Consider the following 21,018-nt stretch of genomic DNA (forward strand, 5'->3'; position numbering starts at 1 on the left):
TACACAGAAAGAGGGGTCGTAAAAATTTTCCACACAACAGAGTGAGAGGGTACAATAATTTCAGTCCACAATAGGGGGATTAAAATAATTGACATCGATATTCACGACCTTCTAAAGAAAATGTGAGCAACAGCAACAACAACAACAACAACAACAACAACAACAACAACAACAACAACAACAACAACAACAACCACCACCACCACCACCACCACCAGAACTAGAACAGAACAAGAACAGAATAACAACAACAACAACAACAACAACAACAACAACAACAACAACAACAACAACAACAACAATCAATCAATAAAATTACAATTAATTTGTCATACCCGATGACCCCTCTTTTTTTAGTTGCGGCTACCCAATGACCCCCTTTTTTTGGTTGCGGCTACCCAATGACCCCTTTTTTTCTAGAACAGCATCATCAAAATGCAACAAAAATGCTGTTTAGTCATGAAAATATATGAATGAACCCCCAAATAATAGTAATTGGACTTAATAGTGGTCATAATACACCTATTTGGTAAGTTTTCTTTTGTTTCTTATTTATTGTTGTACAGATTGGTGTAAGGAAAGCAACCTGCCGCAAGATTTTGAAAAGCTGCCAGTAGCAGAATTGGCAACATTATTGCGGAAATTTTATGGAGAAGTGCGCAAGACAAATGGAGATCCCTATTCTAAATCAAGTTTATGCAATATCAGATCGGGCATCCAGAGGCACATCTCATCGCCACCATTTCAAAGAACGATCAACATTATGCACAATGAGGAGTTTAGCAATGCCAACAATGTATTCGATGGCTCTCTCAAGAAAATGAAAAGAGAGGGGCATGATATAACCAAGTCACATGCAGCAATCTCCGAAGAAGATCTAGACAAGCTGTTCGCTGGCGACACACTCTCAACCAAGAACCCAGTTTCACTACAACGTCTGGTGTTCTTTAGCCTGCAATTCATGTTTTGCAGGCGGGGCAGGGAGGGCCTGAGGGAGTTAAATAAAGATTCCTTCAAGTGTGAAGTAGACGGGTCGGGAATTGAGTATCTAACTCCAACGTGTAATGAACATGAGAAGAATCATCCAGCCACAGTAAATGAGCAATACAATCGCAAGAAGAAACTGTATGCGACAAATGACGCACAATGTCCAGTACAGGCATACAAACTGTACCTCTCTAAACTCCATCCCAAATGTCATGCTCTCTATCAGCAACCCAAGAAGAATGCTAACTCTCATGACCCAATTTGGTACAACAATTGCCCTCTGGGGCATAATACAATAAGGCAATACCATGAAAGAAATCTCACTGGATGCCAAGTTGTCCCAGATATATATACCAACCACTCAATAAGAGCTACCGCCATCAGGGTCCTGAATGCTGCTGGTGTGTCAGACCGTATCATCTGCAGTCTTTCAGGTCATCGGAACATCAACAGCTTAAGATCTTACTGCAGTGATGCGTCTGATTCCCAGAAACGGGAGATGTCAGAGGCCTTACATGTATCTAAATTCAGTAGAAAGCAGGCACCTCACACCATATCAGCACCTCCAGACACACCTTCAAATCAACAACCCAATATAGCACCATCTGTTAGGATGCCACAACCAATGCCAAACAGGATGCCGCAACCAGTGCCAAACAGGATGCCGCGACCAGTGCCATACAGGATGCCGCAACAAGTGCCATACAGGATGCCGCAACAAGTACCATCTAACAGCAGCAGAATGCCAGTATATCAACCACCAATTGCAGGCCAGATTGTTCAAAGACAGAGTCCTACAACCTTGACAACCGCTCAAACTACAGGCACAGCTACGGCTACAGCATCTGCAAATGTCCTGAATATGGTGGCGCCTCAACAGCAGGGTTTCCCAACCTTATTTACAGGATGCAGTTTTGAGGGTGCAACTATGAACTTTTATTTCAATAATTAATGGAGACCAGTATTAAAGAGCTTGAAGTACGGTATTTAATGAATTTAAGAACCAAATAAAACACTATCTTGTTAAAATTAGAGTAATTACAACTATCGGTACCGATTCCGAAGACAAAAATCTGACAACATAAATGACAATCGATTGTACACAATAAATTGTGATGTATATGATTTTGCACATGTATGTGGTCTTGAAAAGGATTTCAAATCAGTTGTAAATAATATAAATTTGTGATGTACACATCTATAATTGACAATATTAACAAAAATTAATTAAAATCACATATTGTAAATTGTGTTAGAGATGTAAACTTAAACTTGCATAATTTTGCACTGGAAAATTGTGTGCTGAAAAGGATGACAATTATTTCAGATTTAATAGTTGTAAACAATTTAAATTGTAATTTGCATTTTAATGAAACATGGTACTCTGCAGTGTATGTATAGTTAAAACGTCAGTCAAATATCAATCAATTTTGTATTGGCAGAAATAAGCCTGAACAATTTAGCATGACGTGAGTTAATTTTAAAAGTAATTTGCTTGGTTACCTTTATATTTTCCACAATGACTTTGTTTTAGTCCTAGCCTACATGCCTGGTTAAATGTGAAGTTATTTATATTTGAACTGTATAATATCAAATTGAAAATGTTACATGGAATATTGAGGAGCATGATTGATTGGAGATATCATCGAGATCTTTTGTCATGGTCAGTGGCAGTGACATACACTCATACAGTCATGGTTTCGACATGACTTGAAGTTGAACTTGAACTTTACATGACTTACCTTTTGCAGCTTCATGATGTGAATGATGACAATTTATACATAGACACTTCGTACGTGTACTTACCGTGAAGATATCAATTAATTGAATATTCCACTGGCCATCTCAAGTTGTGCACGTGTTTACTTGCAGTAATAATCCGAGGTTAGAAACATTCGAACTCAAATATCAACATTGCAAAGTATGTTTACATTCCAAGTAATCATAATTTCCTGTGTGTTGACCTTAGCATGTAAATACTGTATTCCATGCACGTGTGCAGAATATTAAAACTTCGTATTTTTTCTCCACAAAATAGTGATCAGACACTTGTATATATCCATCCCAGAGTCTCTCAGCATGGTCAGTAATTCTTATAATGATATTCCATTGATATTCCATTAGCATGATTACAAAGAAGAGTGAAAAAATGGTTACATCAGCTCAATTTTTACACAAACCCCAAGCACAAACTTCGGTCAACGACATGCGATCCAGTGATTCCCTCCAACCAGTTAAATTGGCCCTGAACATGAATTTCAAATCATGAATAATTATGCAAATTTTAACCAGCTTTTGCAACACATCGTCAAATCCGTGTTCTAATTGGTCAAAGGTTGTTGTTGAGCTGATGACGTACAATTCAAGGGAAATTCCCAAAGGCTGATCCATTTTGTAAGGGGTGATTTAAATACAAAGGAGTGATGTTTAACTTTTTATTTATTTTATATCGCATAAATCGTAATATTTGACTTTTTTCTTACAAATACGGTAATGAATGACAATAATAACTTTGTGCTATCTGTTTATAGGTTATTGTGTGAAATCGTCGGGGTTTGTTTTGGGCCTCGATATTTTTCCTCGGGGGCTGACGCCCCCTCGGAAAAATATCTCGGCCTAAAACAATTCATTTCACACAATAACCTATAAACAGATAGCACGCAGTTATTATTGTCTAATTATAATCTGACCTACTGGACTTACGTTTTTTGTGAGTGGCAATATTTCACATCCTATCTCGGATGCATCATCAGACCAACTGATGTTAAAGCGGCAAAAGTTCGGGCGGGAGGCGGGCTACGACACAACTTGGCAGGGGCCTATTGTTCAGCGATAAAGAAGATCCCTCATCTTCGACCTGTGACGTAACATCCTCTTCACAGGTCAACGAACTTTTGCCGCTTTAACATCAGTTGGCCTGATGATGCATCCGAGATAGGATATGAAATATTGCCACCACAAAAAAACGTAAGTCCAGTAGATCAGATTATAATAATTTCATAGTTATTTATACCTGGATGAATGATAATCTTCATAATCGTATTAGTAACTTAAGTTAATATGTTTCCGATGTATGTGTCACACATTGAAAAACTTTTGTGACACCTAAATTCGTTGGTCGCAACACATAGTGGCGTACTTGAAGGACAAAATAGGTTTCCGAGCAAAACGTTTTTGAAGGATATGCTACTAGTAACGGAGTCGATACTCCTCCACTGTTATCTCTCAGCAGCCCGATTCCATTTGAAAATGAAGTTTTAGGTTCCAACTATTAAACGAAGGGGTGGGTGTAATATAGTCCTAACCCTCACCCTTGGTGCACTTGTTACTGGTTTCGTATCAATTGCAGTTAAAACATATAGATTGGACAACTACTTAATCCATTTTTATACAAAGTAATCATTATATTGTACTTATTGAAATAATGTGTAATTTATGAACCAATATGAACTTATTGGCATGAGTACATCTGTGTTATGTTCCCTGTTTTTCTTCAAAAAAGAAATGTGGGTTAGCACTTTATTGCCACCGACTTTAAACCTGGGGTCCTAGATTATCTATGAACAACATTTTTGATCTGGAATCATTGAGAACGTGTTTCTTACATCAACAACGACTAGATTCGATATTTTTCAAAGAAATATGGATCTCATAGGTAGTTCTAGAAACTAGTGTAAAATTCTTTGGGCAAAAAGTCCTAACCCACAAATTTACAAGTGACTGGTTTGTGTGTAAAAAGTGTACGAATGATTTCAAAACTATTAATCTGTTGAAGAACTCCTATACTTTATGCTTGTATACTTTACTTATGGAAATTCTCATGTACTTTGTCAAAAAACAACTTATAGCGAAACCAGTAACATGTGTTTTAGGTGGGTTAGGACTTTATAACACCCACCCCTTCATTACTGTATCTTTAATAGTTAACGAGAAATAACTATTATAATAGCTAGCTCTTAACCTATACGCCACTATGTGAAACGGAAAATTGGGAAAATCACCCTACGCCACTTTGTGTTGCGACCGACCAATTAAAATGAATACCGCAGGTGATGAAATGTATCATAATGAAAAGGTCCTCTTTCATGTGATATGGCTTCCAAGAATCTCTTTCGCATACTGTTGACAAAATTTCGTCTCTGCTGTTGGTCAAGCTGGTTCCTAGCATGCTGCAGGATGTGTTTCAAAGGCATGTAAAGTGATGTTGTTCCTTACTTGTCCGCTTGTAACAAGATGAGTCTTAATAACGGCCATCCATAGAAATGTGATTCTAAAAGGTTTGAACCAAAACGTTCGAAGCATTGGACCGGTGAAATAAAGGTATTTGGTTCCAGCTAAAGAGATTGAACCAATTTTGGTCCATTGGTTTAATAAATATAATAAAAGAGTAATCATTGAAGTTACTGTTGTTTCGACGGATGTTTTGAAGATTGCTTATGTATACAATAGAGGTTATCCACTTCACTCATGTGTGACTTCTAACAAAAGGCACTGGTTCCCGTAGTATTCCTCATTCAAACTAATTCAATGCACGACCTCGGAGTTACCTGCATGACTTTGGCGGGCTATTTTGAAACAGTCGTGGTTGCACATGCAGGTACTTCTTTAGAATGTCCTAAACAAGGTATAGTAGTCGTTGATAGGATATGCAGCTTATAGAACATGGATAACCTCTATAAGCATATGTAGAAACGTGCAACTTTTGTTTATGCATGGAATTTCATAAATGGCTACATTTCTGACTGAACCATAAAATATGTGTGAGACCTAATTCATGAACACCTTTAACTTTTATTTTTACAAAAAACAAACAAAAAGAAATCGATACACTTATTTTTGAATAATTTGCTTTAAGTGATGCATAAAAAAATGTTGAAAAATGCAAGCTTTCATTGGCTGAAAATTTCATAAAATGCTGTATTTCCCAGTAAAAATGATAAAAGGTAGCAATAAAAACTCGCTCACTTGATGCATAGCTAATCAGTCTGTGTTCCAAACTTTAAAACAAGAGAAATGATCGATTAGTTTTTGGATTATACCAAAATACACTTAATTCTAGTCTTTAAAACCTTTATAATATGTCTTACATTTAGAGGAGCAAAAGGCAATCTGGAATAGCTGATCTTATAAGCTTATAGCTTAATGATGCAACCCAAGCATCTGATGGTCCAACGCACATATTTGCATTCCTCAGTTTAGTCAACCTAACCATCGTGTAATTAATTATCTTTTCATTTATATATCAATACTGCACGTTTATTCTCTTGGTTATGGATGATTCCTTTACAAATTTTGTTCATTACTAAATTGTTCAAAATGTTTTAGTGCATTCTTTGACAAAGTTCTCGTAGCATTCAAAATTCAATACCCGCTTTAGTTGTTCTGCTAAACTTGTTCAACTATACGAATGTAACTTCAAATATTCGAGACTATTGTACTTTTTCCCCTAGCCATAATTCTGACAATTTACATCTGTTATCCAAATTTTAAGCAACTATATTGATCAATATTAGTTGCTTATATTCCCTCATCTATGTGTAACAAAAATGACAACTTGTCGTCAGCTGTATTTGGTCACTTTATGATGTGTCTCGTATTGTAATCTTAGCACACCGTGTCATCAAAACGCTTAAAAGCAAGCTCGTACAACTTTTAGTGCTTATTTATGAGCAATATTGAAAGATGATAATTAAATGATAATTAAATGATAATTAAATAATATTTTAATTTGTTTTAATATTATAAATATTTTTCCTTTCGCAGCTTTTTGACGACACTATGCGTGCATATTCTACAGCTTTAAAAAAATGTTTTCTAATGACAATTATGATATCAATTAATTTAAAATGTTCTTCTTTATTTTGCCAATACAGAAAGAAAAACCACAGGATGATCCTGTCATTCTTAATTCGGAAAGATCTTTCTGTGCTTTAAGGGATGCAACATATGCAGCAAGATATAGAGAAAGTTTGAGAGAGGAAAAAGAGAATCAAGATAAAAATGACAAAGACATTCCACCACCGCCACCAACATTAAAATCAGGAATGCCAGTGGTTAATGTCTCCAAATTTACAGCGGAAAATATGGACAAAGCCGCAAGAGTTGTCTTCTTTCTCTTCTTTCTTATATTCAACATGGGATACTGGCCGTATTATTTGTTTAATCCTGATGCGGATCCACATATTGATTAATTAAGCCTATCAACACTGGTTATGATAAATTAAAGTATTGTGTGATTCTAGCACCCGATTTTAAATAGCTTGTTTGAGATATCCACGAAAAAAGTTCATTCCCAAAATTTCAGTTGATTCCGATTTTGCGTTTACGAGTTATGCATATTATGTATATTGTATAGCTCCATAGGCTACTGTGCTGTAATTACATTCTGTTAACAGAACATAAATTTAAAATGTTTTGTACACATACATTATGTACCAAAGATTTCTGGAGGTACAAAAAAATCTCAATTTTGAGAGAATTTAGAGATAAGGCTATGCCCCTTTAAGCGATCATCAAAATAACAATTAGTGTATTCATACAGAGTACCTACAACCATGTATAATCGACTGCAACAACAAAATCTTTTGAAAATGACCTGTTTTTCTTATAGTGCTAAATCAATTCTCCTGAGTTAGAAAAAAAACCATACTTTCTTGCCACTTTGCTGCTCTGAAGATGATTTTACTTCACTGCGCAGTCGCACCAGAAACGCCAGCGGTGACCAGCGGCAAGCCGATATATTGATCACTCCTCCGCTTTGCCGCGGCGGCAGTACCGCTGGGAATTGAATTCAAGTCAACTGCGGTGCCGCTCTGACGTATGTGAACAAAATACGATTTTGGAGCGGTGCTGAGCGGCAAATGTGGCTTTCAGCGTCATGCCGCTGCACTTCAGCAGTGATGTGCCGCTCCGCTTGCAGACAAGTGCGAGCGGCATGATGAAGCGTCTCATCGCTCAGCGGCAAGCGGCAGAAAGTATGAAACCAGAATAAAACTCACCGAATGTATTCTGTTAAACGAAAGCAGATATATTGTTGTACTTTGGAAACAGATTTTCCTATTGGAGCAGAACAATACTACTAGCTTCTCAAATAAAAGGCAGTATAAAGTGGGCTGTCTATTTTCATGTACCGTACCGCATCTTTACTTTGGAGAGTACAACAATTGGAAACATATTGCTCTGTATATAGAAACAAGAACATTATATACGGTTTGTACAAAAACGTTATTCAAAACTATTTTCTTGATGTATGAAATATGTATCTTGTTTTACCGTAAGAGAAAAATAGAGTTATATAATTAAGATTTAAAAAGGGGTTTCCTACTGATGAGTGAGTTATGATAAATAATGGAATCCAGGCATGTCTAAGTTAGTATAAATTGAAAATGATATTATTTGTATACGAATGACTGCCTAGACATGCCGATAATTGATTCCATATTTTCTCCTATGGGGTTCTTTATGTCTACGTGCATTTCTATCTGTAATTGGTAAGAAATAGAGTATCTTTATGACGTTATTAATGATTTCCTGTTTTTGAACTTTTGACAAACAATAATATATAATTCTCATGCTTACGGGGACTCTACACTCTCAGAAATGATTTAATTAAAACTGCTGTAACTTCTTAATCGTAGTGAAATAGGAAGTGAAATATTATAAATTCCTTCAGACATTTGTAATTTCTCTCTCGTCATTCTCTCCTCCAGAAGTTTTCTTATAGCTGGTTTCATACTTTCCTGCCACTTGACACTTTGCCGCTCTGAAGATGATTTTACTTCACTGCGCATTCGCACCAGAAACGCTAGCGGTGACCAGCGGCAAGCCGATATATCGATCACTCCACCGCTTTGCCGCAGCGGTAGCACCGCTGGGAGTTGAATTCAAATCAACTCGGAGCGGTGCCGCATTGACGTATGAGAACAAAACGGTGCTGAGCGGCAAGAGTGACTTTCAGAGTCATGCCGCTGCCGCTCAGTGGTGTGCTGCTCCGCTTGCAGAAAAGTACAAGCGGCATGATGAAGCGATATGACGCTAAGCGGCAAGCGGCAGAAAGTATGAAACCAGCATAAAATGCTCACACAAACCGCCAAACGGCTCTGTATAATTGTCCGATTATTCTTTGCGTAATCATTTCAAAGAAAAACACAATACATGACCCTATATGTATGCCGTCCTTCCAATACGTCCAACTTTCGGGGTGGGGGAGAGGGTGTTGTTCAAGCCCAGGAACGTATTTTTGTTCATTTTCATCAGATATTTTAATATTACAATAATTATGATAAAAGGGCCTTTAGTAAGTTTCTGTCAATGCCCTGAAATTTTGACTGTAAATCAGCTATATGTTTTGTTAATTATGAAGTCAATCTGGATGTATGTACTTTTATTTGGTATCAATGAAAAGAAGAGACAAACACCTACACATTGGTACCAAAATCAGTTGCAACTACCACGCCCTCTTTGTTACACGAAGGTTTAATGTGCAGCAGCGTCAACAGCTTTTGGTTTAGGTAAAAAAGGACATAAATAAAAAAAACCCGGAACATTCAGACTCTGAACTATTATAGTTCGAATTCGGTTATATTAAAAAAAATGAATAATAATCTAAATATATATGTAAAATAAATGTATATATAAAAAATGCCGAAATTAATACTATAATTATGATATAAATGGCCTGGCTGTCATCAGATTATAGATATCCAATATACGTATTCATCATAGACATTTGGTTCTGATTACTGCTCCTGTGAGGGTTATTCTACAAATAGAACACTACCCATCATTTTGTTCTTTGATATTAATATTTAAATGCAATATTTCCAGATTCAAATGAAACGTGGTTAAAATTTCACCCCAAACTACAAAATAGATCACCAGCATATGTATATCTATTGTATGCACCACTAATTTTCATAATATGGATATCACATTTGCTTTAAATGGTTTTATATTTTCACTTTGCTTTGCTTTCAAATTGATAATTTCTTAGATAATCGTATGTCGTAATAGTTGATTGGATTTTTTGTTTGTTTGGTTGTTTGTTTGCAAATCTTGAACCCTACAAAAATACCTTCCATTTGCAGTAGCTATACTATTTAAGGATGCTTATCACTTAAGTTTGTAAATTGATACTTAAAGATTGTATATAATAAATTGGAATTTGATACATATATTGTGTTCTATGGTCCGTATGCACAAAACAAGTTAGACCAGGTCTAACTTTAGACCTGGTCTAACCATGGAGATAAGTCTTACGGAGAAGGAACTTTTTGGTATTTACATACCTTGTTCTATATTATCATGATTTTTGTAGATCATGTGAAGCATGTAAGGGCAAATGTGACGTGGTATATCAAAAAGAGACACTTTGAGCAGGTTATCAATTTTGAGTGTTTAGAGATATTTTGCTCCACAACGCCGTTTTCTCGAATGAAATCGGACATTCCTAGGCGAAGATATTGAGTTCGTAATTAGTTATGGTATTATAAAATTAGAGATTGAGATATCGACCTTTAAAAATAGTATTAACAATTTTGAGAGTAGGAATGACCTTGAAAAATGTCTGAAAAAAATATAAGATGACAGTTTTATTCCGGTCTGAAACTATCAGACAATATTTTAAACATTATTAACATCACAAATTTGCAGCAAACCCAAATTGTGAAAAAAAAATCACCCCGGGTAGATTTTTTGTTATTTCTCCATTTACGATCCTGCCCGAAAGTGTCTCCTTTTGATATACCACGTCACAAATACATGTATAGATGAATTCAGTTCAACTTTTGGATTTTGCTAGACGTAAAAGAGGAAAAGAAAAGAGTAAAAGAATCCCTTCCTAATTCTATCCTATTTTGTTGTTTTGTGTATACGGACCTTAGTGTTTTCTTTTCTCGAGATGGTGAAAAGTAGACTGAGACAGCACGTCTATAATTGAAAACCGAATTAAAAAGAGCAGTTTGCGCCTGACGTCTGGGCAAAAGCGCGATATGATTGGTTGCTGACGTGCGCACTACGGCATTTTTGTGTGGTTGACAGGACGTCATATGCAGACTTGTCTTTTTAATTATGTCCTCCAATTTTATATCAATGCCGGAACACATCCTCTGAAGTGATATTGGAGGCAACCGCTAAGAATTGTGGGATACATCTGATGTTACATTAGGATACAAGTATATATCCTCAGAAAAATGATCATGACCTGAACGAGAAGTTGTTTGCCAACCCCTATATTTCAATGTGTCTTTATTCAACGGCAGGTGTAAAAGACTGATCACTGATTGCTGATTGATCTTATCTTATTCTTATCACCAACTTTCAAGGATTTCAAATCAAGGTGTATATAAATTTCCCCTAAACACAATCATTTAGCACATACGACATGTATTCTAGAAATGCTCTACTTTGTTTACAAAATAATAGACACCAGTGTCAATGTGATATAGCCCCGTGAACAAGTAGGACACCAGTCTTATTTATTTTTTCGCCGTTGAGGTTGCTATAACACGTATTTGCAACACACAGCCATGGCAGCACACATCCTTGTCACATGCGAAGTGTTGATTTCATTTCAAATCATAATCCGAAATTGATCATGCATGTGACAAGTTTAAGCTACAAACGTAAACCAAAGAAAGGTAAGAGTATTTCTTAATTACCAAAACGTCACTAGTTTACTCTTTTAAATCATGAATATGAGTGCTAGGGGCAGCTCCTCTGATGCATGGAAAAGGCATAGAACTCGTTAGCTGGATTAAAATACCGTTAACCAAACGTTGTAAAAGGCCTATGCATCTTCCTTTGGCACGATTTTAGGAAACAATTGTCCTCAATTTTGTTCATTTTAGGATGGGTAGTAGACTACCTTTTGAAGAAATCAACTTCTGGAATTTACGCTGGAATTTTTACCCGCCCACGTCGGTCAAGCAGGTATCCTGCTAGGATGCTGAATGACCTGGATTTTTACCTGATATTGTCCTCTTGGAATCTTCCATAGCCCGGGCCCAGTCGCAGCTTACTAGGACTGCAACTGCAGCAGCAGATCTAGGCATTGTCATCAGCGCACCTAAGACAGAATATATGACTGCAAACTGTAACGCCCAACCTTGAAGTATATGGTAGTACCATCAACCATGTCACAGACTTAAAGTACTTGGCTTCCAAGATGGGCTCTAGTGCTGGAGTTCTAAAAAGAAGAAAAGCACTAGCCTGGGCAGCTTTCTGGAAACTAGAACGCCTTTGGAGACGCCCATCTCTGCCAATCGAAACAAAAATCAAGCTGTTTGAGACAACTTGTGTTACTGTCTTTCTGTATGGGTGCGAGTCACGGGTAATCACAAAGGACATGGAAAACCAGTTCAATGCCTTTGCAACATCTTGCTACACAGAGTCATATTAAACATCAAGCGTGTGGATCGGATTCCAAATGAAACCATCTACAATCTGACCAACACCACTCCACTGGTTGCCAGAGTCAAGAGTCACCAACTCAAATTTCTCGGCCATATACTGCTATATAGACGACGAGCCTGTGAAAGAATATGCCCTTTATATTCTACCAAGTGGGAAGAGGAAAGCGGGACGGCCGCGCACACTCTACTTACAGTATGTCCAGCACCTCCAGGGAGACACTGAAGGGATGCTGCAACCAAACAAAATTGGTGCGCTTGCCCAAGGTCGCAATAGTTGGAGAAAGCTTGTAGTCGCCTGCTCCGCAGCCGACTGATGATGATGCTGATTAGGATGGAAATTGCAATTTTTTTCGCGCTCCACGCGCACTTGTCCCGGAAATGTTCTTTTAGTAGCAGATCAGTGGGACGATTTGGAAATTTTGACCACTGAATCAGTGATTCCGGTACATCCTCCTTTGAATTTTCATTAGCATTAAAATAGCACTTTTTCAAATTTTCGTTTGCTTCACCTGGTAAAGTAATACTGGGGAGTAAAGTAAAGTATTGTGGGGAGGGGTGTCTACCATGCCCAGGTGCCAGCAAAAGGTAAATCTGGCCATACCAGCAAAAACACCCCCGCCTGAGAAAGTATTCTAGCGACGGCCCTGTTTGTGTATCTAATTTGAATAAAATAAATGAGCACGATCAATGAATGAATAAAAATGCCCTATAACATGTATAATAAAATCGCCTTATTGTGCAATTATATGCTTCGAAGGCATGACAAAACATTTTCCAATTATGCAGTTAAGTAGAGTAAAGGTAATCGTGTCTGGCGCCATCTGTCGTTCGTTTTCAAAAGCGTTCATCGCTGTAGCATTTTTATTCTCACGAAAATCACTTCAACTATGTGGGCCATTTGATCACACAAACTGATGATGAGTTAGTGTTCTATACGGTGACCTTAATAAGATCTTCAACAGACATATAATCCAATACTTATACTCAACGCTACAAACATCCAAATGATTTTCTGTCAAAAGTGTCGCTCTAAGGACACGCGCCACTCTGCTAATTGGTTGATTGGGAAAATAATGGCGGGAATTTGCGGCAAGAATTTGTCGTGGATATATGTTGGCTGCCTTAATCATAGGATTATTCTGATCATATTTTTGTCTAATATATTAAGGTAAGTAATTGCAGTATTGTGCATTTCATTAATCTAATCCTTATTTTAACCAGGTATCATATTTCTAGTGTGTCGAGATATTTAAAGTTGTAGCTATGCGGTCAACTTTCTTTTCTTTCTTTTTTTCCTTAATTTAGTCAATTCATACAATATGTGCGTTAGTGTACTTTATCTTGCCCAAAAACAAAACTTAATAAATAAATTTATATAGTTTCCTGTTTTATGTTTTTATTATTACATTCTAAAATTATTTTGCATTTTTCCATTGAAATCACACCATTGCAATATTAATATATCAGAACCTTATTATTTTCAGAAATAAAAATACATTTGGTCAAACAACCTCATGAAAAGTAATTAATTGCGCATAATTGGATATTTCTCTTCAAATATGATGTTTTTATTTCGGAAACTCTTCTATACGCGTTATTTTTTTTAGAACACACCCACGACGAAATGCTTTCATAATAGCATTGGCAATCAAACTGGTTTGCTGACCAAAACGAATTGGTTACATATTTTCAACGTCATACCTTAAAATATATGGTTTAATCAAAATGCCTTTAAATAAAAACGACATTTACGAATTTAGTATTTTATTTTAAAGTCTTTAGCTAGTCAAACCAAATTGGCGACACCAATTGATATGTGATTTTAATTTCTTCCGTCGTAAACGTGGTCATCTTCCTTGATGATTGGGATGAGGGTTAGAGGTGGGTATTGTTGGGTATGAGTGTGGTGGAGTGCTATTATGTTTGTCTCTATTTCTGTCTTGTTTTCGTTCCAGATATGGTTGGTTGAAAGATTCAATTTGATTTTATTTAAAACTGGATAACTTTTACTCCTTTTTTCATGTTTAAACCTTGTTATCTTCCTCGACCTATTTGAAGAAAAAAGAAAAAGAAAAAACACTCCTAAGCATTTACAATTGAGATATTCAAGCAAAACGAAAACCTGAAAACTAAAAAGTCAAGATAAGTCATTTAGCTTACCACACATTAGCAGTGAGTGTATTAAAAATATGACCGGAGATTTTAGAAATAAAGATGACCTTTCTTGCTGTATGACCAGTGAACCAGCATGCTTTTAAATTTAAAATACACGTCCATTTGGTTGATACTACGATTGAAGTAACGACAGACAGGAAATTAGGTAATTAACATAATTATACATTTTGTGATACCTCATGCTGGATACCTTTCTCAGAAATAAGATAGTGAAATTTTAAACCAGGCAAGGTACATCAGTAAGTGGTGACTTAACTGGCTGGGTAGAATTGCATGCACTGTGTGGATGATTATAATGGTCTTAGCTATCTTTTAAGACGTCTTGAGGAAGCGCAATATGGATGCTGTTTTGTTAAGTTAACCGGTCTTACCGTTTATGATTATTAAAAACTGCTTAACTTTTACTCTTTTTTTCATTATTAAACCTTCGTATTAAATATCTTCCACGACCTATTTGAAAATGGATAATATCCATGTTGTGAATATACCTTGCATTGTATGTTTAGCTTTACATAAGGTAATACGCAGTGTCCAGTTGATGAATTTGATTGATCATATAAAAGTTTTCCGAAACTGGGCAACCACGACATGTTTGTTGTTGTTGATCGTAACGATTTCTTATTGCAGTTGAGTATTATATGCAATCAAGTTTGCCTTAAAGGGAATTACAACCTCTCGAATATCATTTCAGTTGACTGAGGATGAAGTGCAAATTTGGCTCAAAGTGTTGCCTTAAAAACAGATACATACACACACACAAAATCCAGGTCATTCAAACCTTAAGGTTTCTTTGCTCAACAAAATAAACCATTATTGACATACGAGCGGATATTGGCATGCGCCCAAAAGACTAAAGCTAATCGTATAGACCCATCATTTGCGCTAATTTCAACGATAAAATTGACCCAAGTACATTCCCCGGCGACCATCAAAAGTTACCATACAGCGTGCAAAGCCTATTATAAAAGCTTTCCAAGATACCGATTGTTTTACTTAATAGTCAGGCCAAAAGTCTGAAAACCAAAAATCTGGCGAAATTCGCTTGTTCGTAACATATTTATCCAAAAATCAATGTTGCCTATACTTTTGCCTATATCCCAATTTATCGACGGCATGCTCACATTTTGATGTCATATCAAGTTTATGTGGGTAATATATATTTGTAATCATTTTGGTATCACTAACTAGAGAAGATCCATAGTTATTGTACCAAATTACATGTATTTTGAAGGCGCAAAAATGCCAAAATGAGACAAATCCTAGAAACATCTAGAAAAACCTTTTAAATTTTTTATGCAAATTAGATGGCAATTTATTACATACAACATGTAAAAGAAGCAGACACTTGCTTGATGTATTACAATTTGTTGTGAAGATAACATGATAAAATCTTATTACTTTAGGGGATACAGATTTTTGACTGTAGAAATGTTATATATCGCCACTTGAAAAACAGTCAAATACATAATAAATACCACTGCTTGAAAAACAGTAAAATACATTAATAATACATTTGATTGCAGTTTCTAGGGAACCGTTAGTGCGATTTTTATGTATATGAAAGACAAATGTCTGCTCTTTTACCTGGAATGACAATGAAATATGACCATGAATGGGTTTTTGCTGCACTTCTTCCCTTAATATAGAAAAATGTGACACGATCAAGGGAAATGAGTCGGATGTCGCTAATATTGATTTTGAGATATTGGCAAAGAAAGTGTTTAAATTCTTTTGCTTTATATTGTTTTCTCCGATTGATAAATTGATGTAACTTATGAAAAGTCGTATCAACATGGGGTTTTCAGTTTCTGAAAGTTCTAAATGTCCTCTTAAAAACATACATGTAAACCCCATTTTCGACCAGAGTCGATATGTGACTCATTCCCCTTGTTCATGTCACAAATAAGAACAAAGGCAATGCATAAAATTGGGACTGAATTATAACAAGATGCTTCTATTAATTACCTAAATGAAACTATTCATACATCAAATTCTCTGTGAAACCTGTAGATTTAATCTTCAATTTTTTAAATTATCTGTGATAAGATGTCTTAGTGTAGAAAAATGGTTTCTATTGGATAGGCTACATTTCATTAGCTAGAAAAAAAATTACGTCTGGTTTATACCTTCTGGTTTCATCGGACATCTAACGAATTACTCTTTTCCAACATATATTTTGCCAATTCGATATGATCAAACTACTGAGAAGGTTGTTGATATGATATTAAAAATTTTATGACTGGAAGTAAGGCTTCAGATGAAATTTCAAGTAAATAGCTGGGTTCTTTTCAACGGTCTTGAAGATAGAGCCTTTTATAACCATTCGCTGTGCTATATTTTCTGAAGTCAACAAGGTCATTACTTAAAAAATGTATTAATTTAAATGACGAAAGCTAACTCAAAATACATTTGGAAGTAAAACTCAGTATTGAGATTAATGATTATATAGCTGCAGAGTTGATAAAAGAATCATTCATGTGAAGTTTAAATGGAATTTGGTCAATATTTTAAATCTCAATCGTTTTTATATTTTTAAAAAACATACTTGGAACTTGTAAAACATTATGTAGAATATACTTATACCGAACATTTTACATAAGAAAATAAAATTGGCAAACATTTCGCAATTTTTGTAGAACCTGGTCCATACTGTTATTAGTTTGCAAATTATTTAAGAGAGTTTAATCTCATAAAATATATCAAAATCCGTGCATAGAGAATTGAAGTAAGAAGACCTAAATTCTCAAATTGTTTCAATTTTTTTTTTATCTGGGCGTATTTCGTTTTTCAATTGCCAAATGAAACATAAGCTTTAGATAAAAAAAAAAAAAAACCGAGAGTTACCCTTCACACTCTATAGATACTGAATAATTGACAACCTATGTCTTCACACCATCATTATCAGCATCATCGGTTCACTGCACAAAATGCGCATACAGTGCCCCGGGGATACAGTGCTGTAAGGTATATTGAAATTCAAAATCATTAAGTAATGCCACTTGTTTCAGCAAACAAGTATATAATTTGGTAATGATAATAATCTGTGCGATCATAACAGTGGACAGTCCAAAATTATCTACAGCGCCTAAGATCTCCACACGATTTATTTCTTTTTGATGCTGACATAGCGCACCTGTATGTGCCGATTTCGTTGTCAAACTCTTACAAAGGATCAAGTTGGTTTGAGTCACTTACGTAACAATACGCGATGAGTTTAACTTGACAACTTGACAAAATGAAATAGCGCACCGCTACGGTTTGAGGATCTAGTTGCCTTGAAAAGTTGTTCTTCACGTTTTGACCGTGACCCTGATATCATGGTAGTGGTGCTGAATTCGCCGTTGAAGTGACGTAATTAATCGGATTAACTACCATAGCAATAGATGAATACAATTTTGAATATATCGCCCTGCACTACACCGTTTACGTGGTACCTATGCATTGAACCATGGATTTCAAAGAAAGAATAGTATCTTTGAAAAGTGCGGTATTGTACTCAATCTATGTTTACACAGGTGATTAGTGCAATCTGCTTGCAGTGAAGGGCGATCAAAAATGTATTCATCTATTCCTATGGTAGTTAATCCGGTTACTACGTCACTTCTACGGCGAATATACACTGGGTGTGCATAGAAGTTAATTTGCATTTGCTGTGTTTGTATTTGCATAATGTTGTATAATTAAGGGCGTACTACACCCATATATTGGTTTGATTGGTCTAAATAAATATTTTTTCATTTATAGCTAGGCGATATATGCACGGATCATGTGAAATAAAAAAAAATATGAAAAAAAAAGAAAAAAAAGTGCTTTTAAACAATTGTAGTAAGTCATTTTAGCCCTATATATATTTTGTTTACTGTATCCTAGTTACTCAGATGCGTGTTTCATAACAAACCATGATTTATTCTATTCAGCATGTTCAAGTAGGGTACATGAATAGAATGCATTAAATCCTTTGTTATACTCTCTATAGAAAATCTAGTGGTGCATGCAAAATATATAAACACTTACACAATGGATGTATAGTCATTAGTCAATAATATTATAATGTGTTGTTAGGAGAAGAAAATGCTATTAGGTCACCGTATGTCAGGTTATAGGTCAATTGGTTCAGGTCAAATTTAAGCATCAATTTTGAATACACATGTGAGAGTTTGTGATATCATAATGAGGAATAATTTTGATATTCTGTCTTTAACTGGATATATATCGAGAAGTGCAAGGTGGATATACTAATATACCTTGGGATGTAAATGGTGAGTACAATTTAAAATGCCTAGTTGAGATGGATTTCACAAATAAATATAAAATAGTTACCAAAATCACAAAAGATAAGCTTACGGAAAACTACCCAATATGGTGGTATAGGTGACAAGAAATACAATTTTTTCAACATTGCTGTAGTATGGTTGTGGTAACCTGTTACCTGTGGCTTAATTAAGTTTCAGTGAAATAATGTCGCAAGTTAAAAATACAAAATATAGCTCAACATTGAAAATAGAAGCATTTTAACCAGTTCCTTTTTGATAGTTGTGGAGCACCAAGTTCATGAAGTCATAAAAGAAATCAGGAACCACTTATTCCCATTTTACATATCAACTTTATTTCCCTAACGTGTTAGCAACACATATCCAAAATTTTAACGAAATCCGTTGATAGTAAGCTTTCCAAAATGAAGTGAATTTAAATCATCAGTGATGTACCACCTTTTGCCTTCTACTTTTAAAAGCATGTAAGCTACGTTGATACCGATGCCACCAATAAAACGAGAAGATTTGCCCCTTCATTTTGCATACCACTTTGTCCAATTTTTTTTTGTAATTTCTTCACAAAATGCAAAAAAATGCAAAAAAAAATCAATGGGTGTAGTACCCCCTTAAGTAGAAGAATAGCGGTAATGTTCCAAATCATTGAGGTTCGAAAGTGTTTTTGATCTGCCTGAAACAAATTTGGCTTGGGCTGCCTTCTTCAACATGAGCTATCATGTTCAGAGTTCTGGTAATTTGTGATGGGGTCAATTAAGGCTGCCAGGGTCAATATGAAAAAAAAATCTTAATCTAGTTGAAAAATATGTTTAAATTTTCGTCTGGCCATAAAGGAATCCAAAAATGTATACATTGGTTCGTCTTAAGGGTAGACGCGGTTTTGTTGTTCGAAACAGCCAAAATATCGGTTTTCATTATCTTAATTAATATATTATTGAAAAATAACACTTTGATGTTTTGCAAAAGTTCATTCTACAAATCATATACTTTGAAACTTGCTTGATTTATTGTTGTTAATGAGTTATGTACGTTTTACAAAAGGTTTGTTGTTTCAGCCCTCTTTACAACATAACTCAAGAACCACAGGGCCTACAAAAGTATATCTCTGATATTAGAATTCTTCTACATACTCGCTATGAAAATGGATAAATGCATTTTTTTCCAAAGCTCACTACCATTCGCAAGATGCCGTAAACTAACAAATCGCAACAGTTTAAAATAATTGCTAACCTTTAGTTTGGTATTGACGTAGGTGCGTATCTCGCACGCAGCCAGGTTTCGTTTTGCCGGCAAAAAACAGGGTTTCTTTTGCCGGTTTAACCCAGTAACTACACTAGACAAAATCAGAAGAAACTAATTATATAATTTGTAAACAGAAGTCTAATGAAGTGGCATTTCAGCAATAACCAATTGATTGAATTATGTCAAAATATTTATTGAAGGATCAAGTAATTTTAGTGATTGGATTTTTCACATTTGAAATGCAATGCACAGTTTAAAAACCCTTTAAATTGGGTGATTGTTTTTGACATGGTTCATACAAATAATGAAGACACAGCCCAAGGAGTTTGGTCTCCCTCTTCAAGTTCGATGTCCTCCTAACGTCAGTGGGTCATTATACTTGATCAAGACACTTTTACTGTTCGAAGTATCTCCACATGTAATTACTATTGACAGGACAATTGCCTTAGTATGATAACTTTGCAAACGTTCAAAGAAATTTATCGTTGCGACAGGTAGAATAATTTAAGTAATCACTTGCACAGATCATTAATTTATTTGATGAAAAGAGACATAACAATGAGTATTGGCGACGATGGCAATATACATGAATTTTAAAATCAAGTGTTTAATTTAAGTAACAAAGGAAACAAACAACCAATTTTATAAAATTGATTTTCATGCAGGTTTGAAAAGATATTTTGACATCCAAGGTTGAAAGCGGTTATTTTTGTACATTTCTGTCACCATCACCTTTATTCGCTGTAGAAGTGACGTAATAATCCAAATTTATAATCAAACATGATGACGGCCATTAATAAAAACGCATTTTAACTTATAAAAAATATACCAGCATTAATTTTTTGGTGTTATGCCTGCTGGTATTTCAGAGCACGAGAATCTGCATGGGAACCATCAGTATGAAATGACTTAAAGCTGAAAGTTATAATAAAGAC

At 35.4% G+C, this 21,018-nt stretch overlaps 2 protein-coding genes across 4 annotated transcripts in view; both read left to right on the forward strand.

Annotated features, from left to right (window-relative positions):
* The window catches only part of LOC140142766 (glycine receptor subunit alpha-2-like), a 39,067-nt gene extending 28,706 nt beyond the window's left edge, over window positions 1–10,361 (forward strand). For all 3 annotated transcript variants that reach the window (XM_072164754.1, XM_072164756.1, XM_072164755.1), the window contains one exon: window positions 6,861–10,361. In XM_072164754.1, the coding sequence (XP_072020855.1) occupies window positions 6,861–7,178 (318 nt within the window). In that variant the 3' untranslated portion in view covers window positions 7,179–10,361. The remainder of the gene's footprint in view (window positions 1–6,860) is intronic.
* Window positions 10,362–13,297: 2,936 nt separating this feature from the next.
* Window positions 13,298–21,018, forward strand: part of LOC140142755 (glycine receptor subunit alpha-2-like) — a 41,789-nt gene continuing 34,068 nt past the window's right edge. The window contains exon 1 of the mRNA XM_072164746.1: window positions 13,298–13,566. Within this exon, the coding sequence (XP_072020847.1) occupies window positions 13,403–13,566 (164 nt within the window). The 5' untranslated portion in view covers window positions 13,298–13,402. The remainder of the gene's footprint in view (window positions 13,567–21,018) is intronic.

Source organism: Amphiura filiformis, chromosome 20, assembly GCF_039555335.1.
Source record: "Amphiura filiformis chromosome 20, Afil_fr2py, whole genome shotgun sequence".
NCBI lineage: Eukaryota > Metazoa > Echinodermata > Ophiuroidea > Amphilepidida > Amphiuridae > Amphiura > Amphiura filiformis.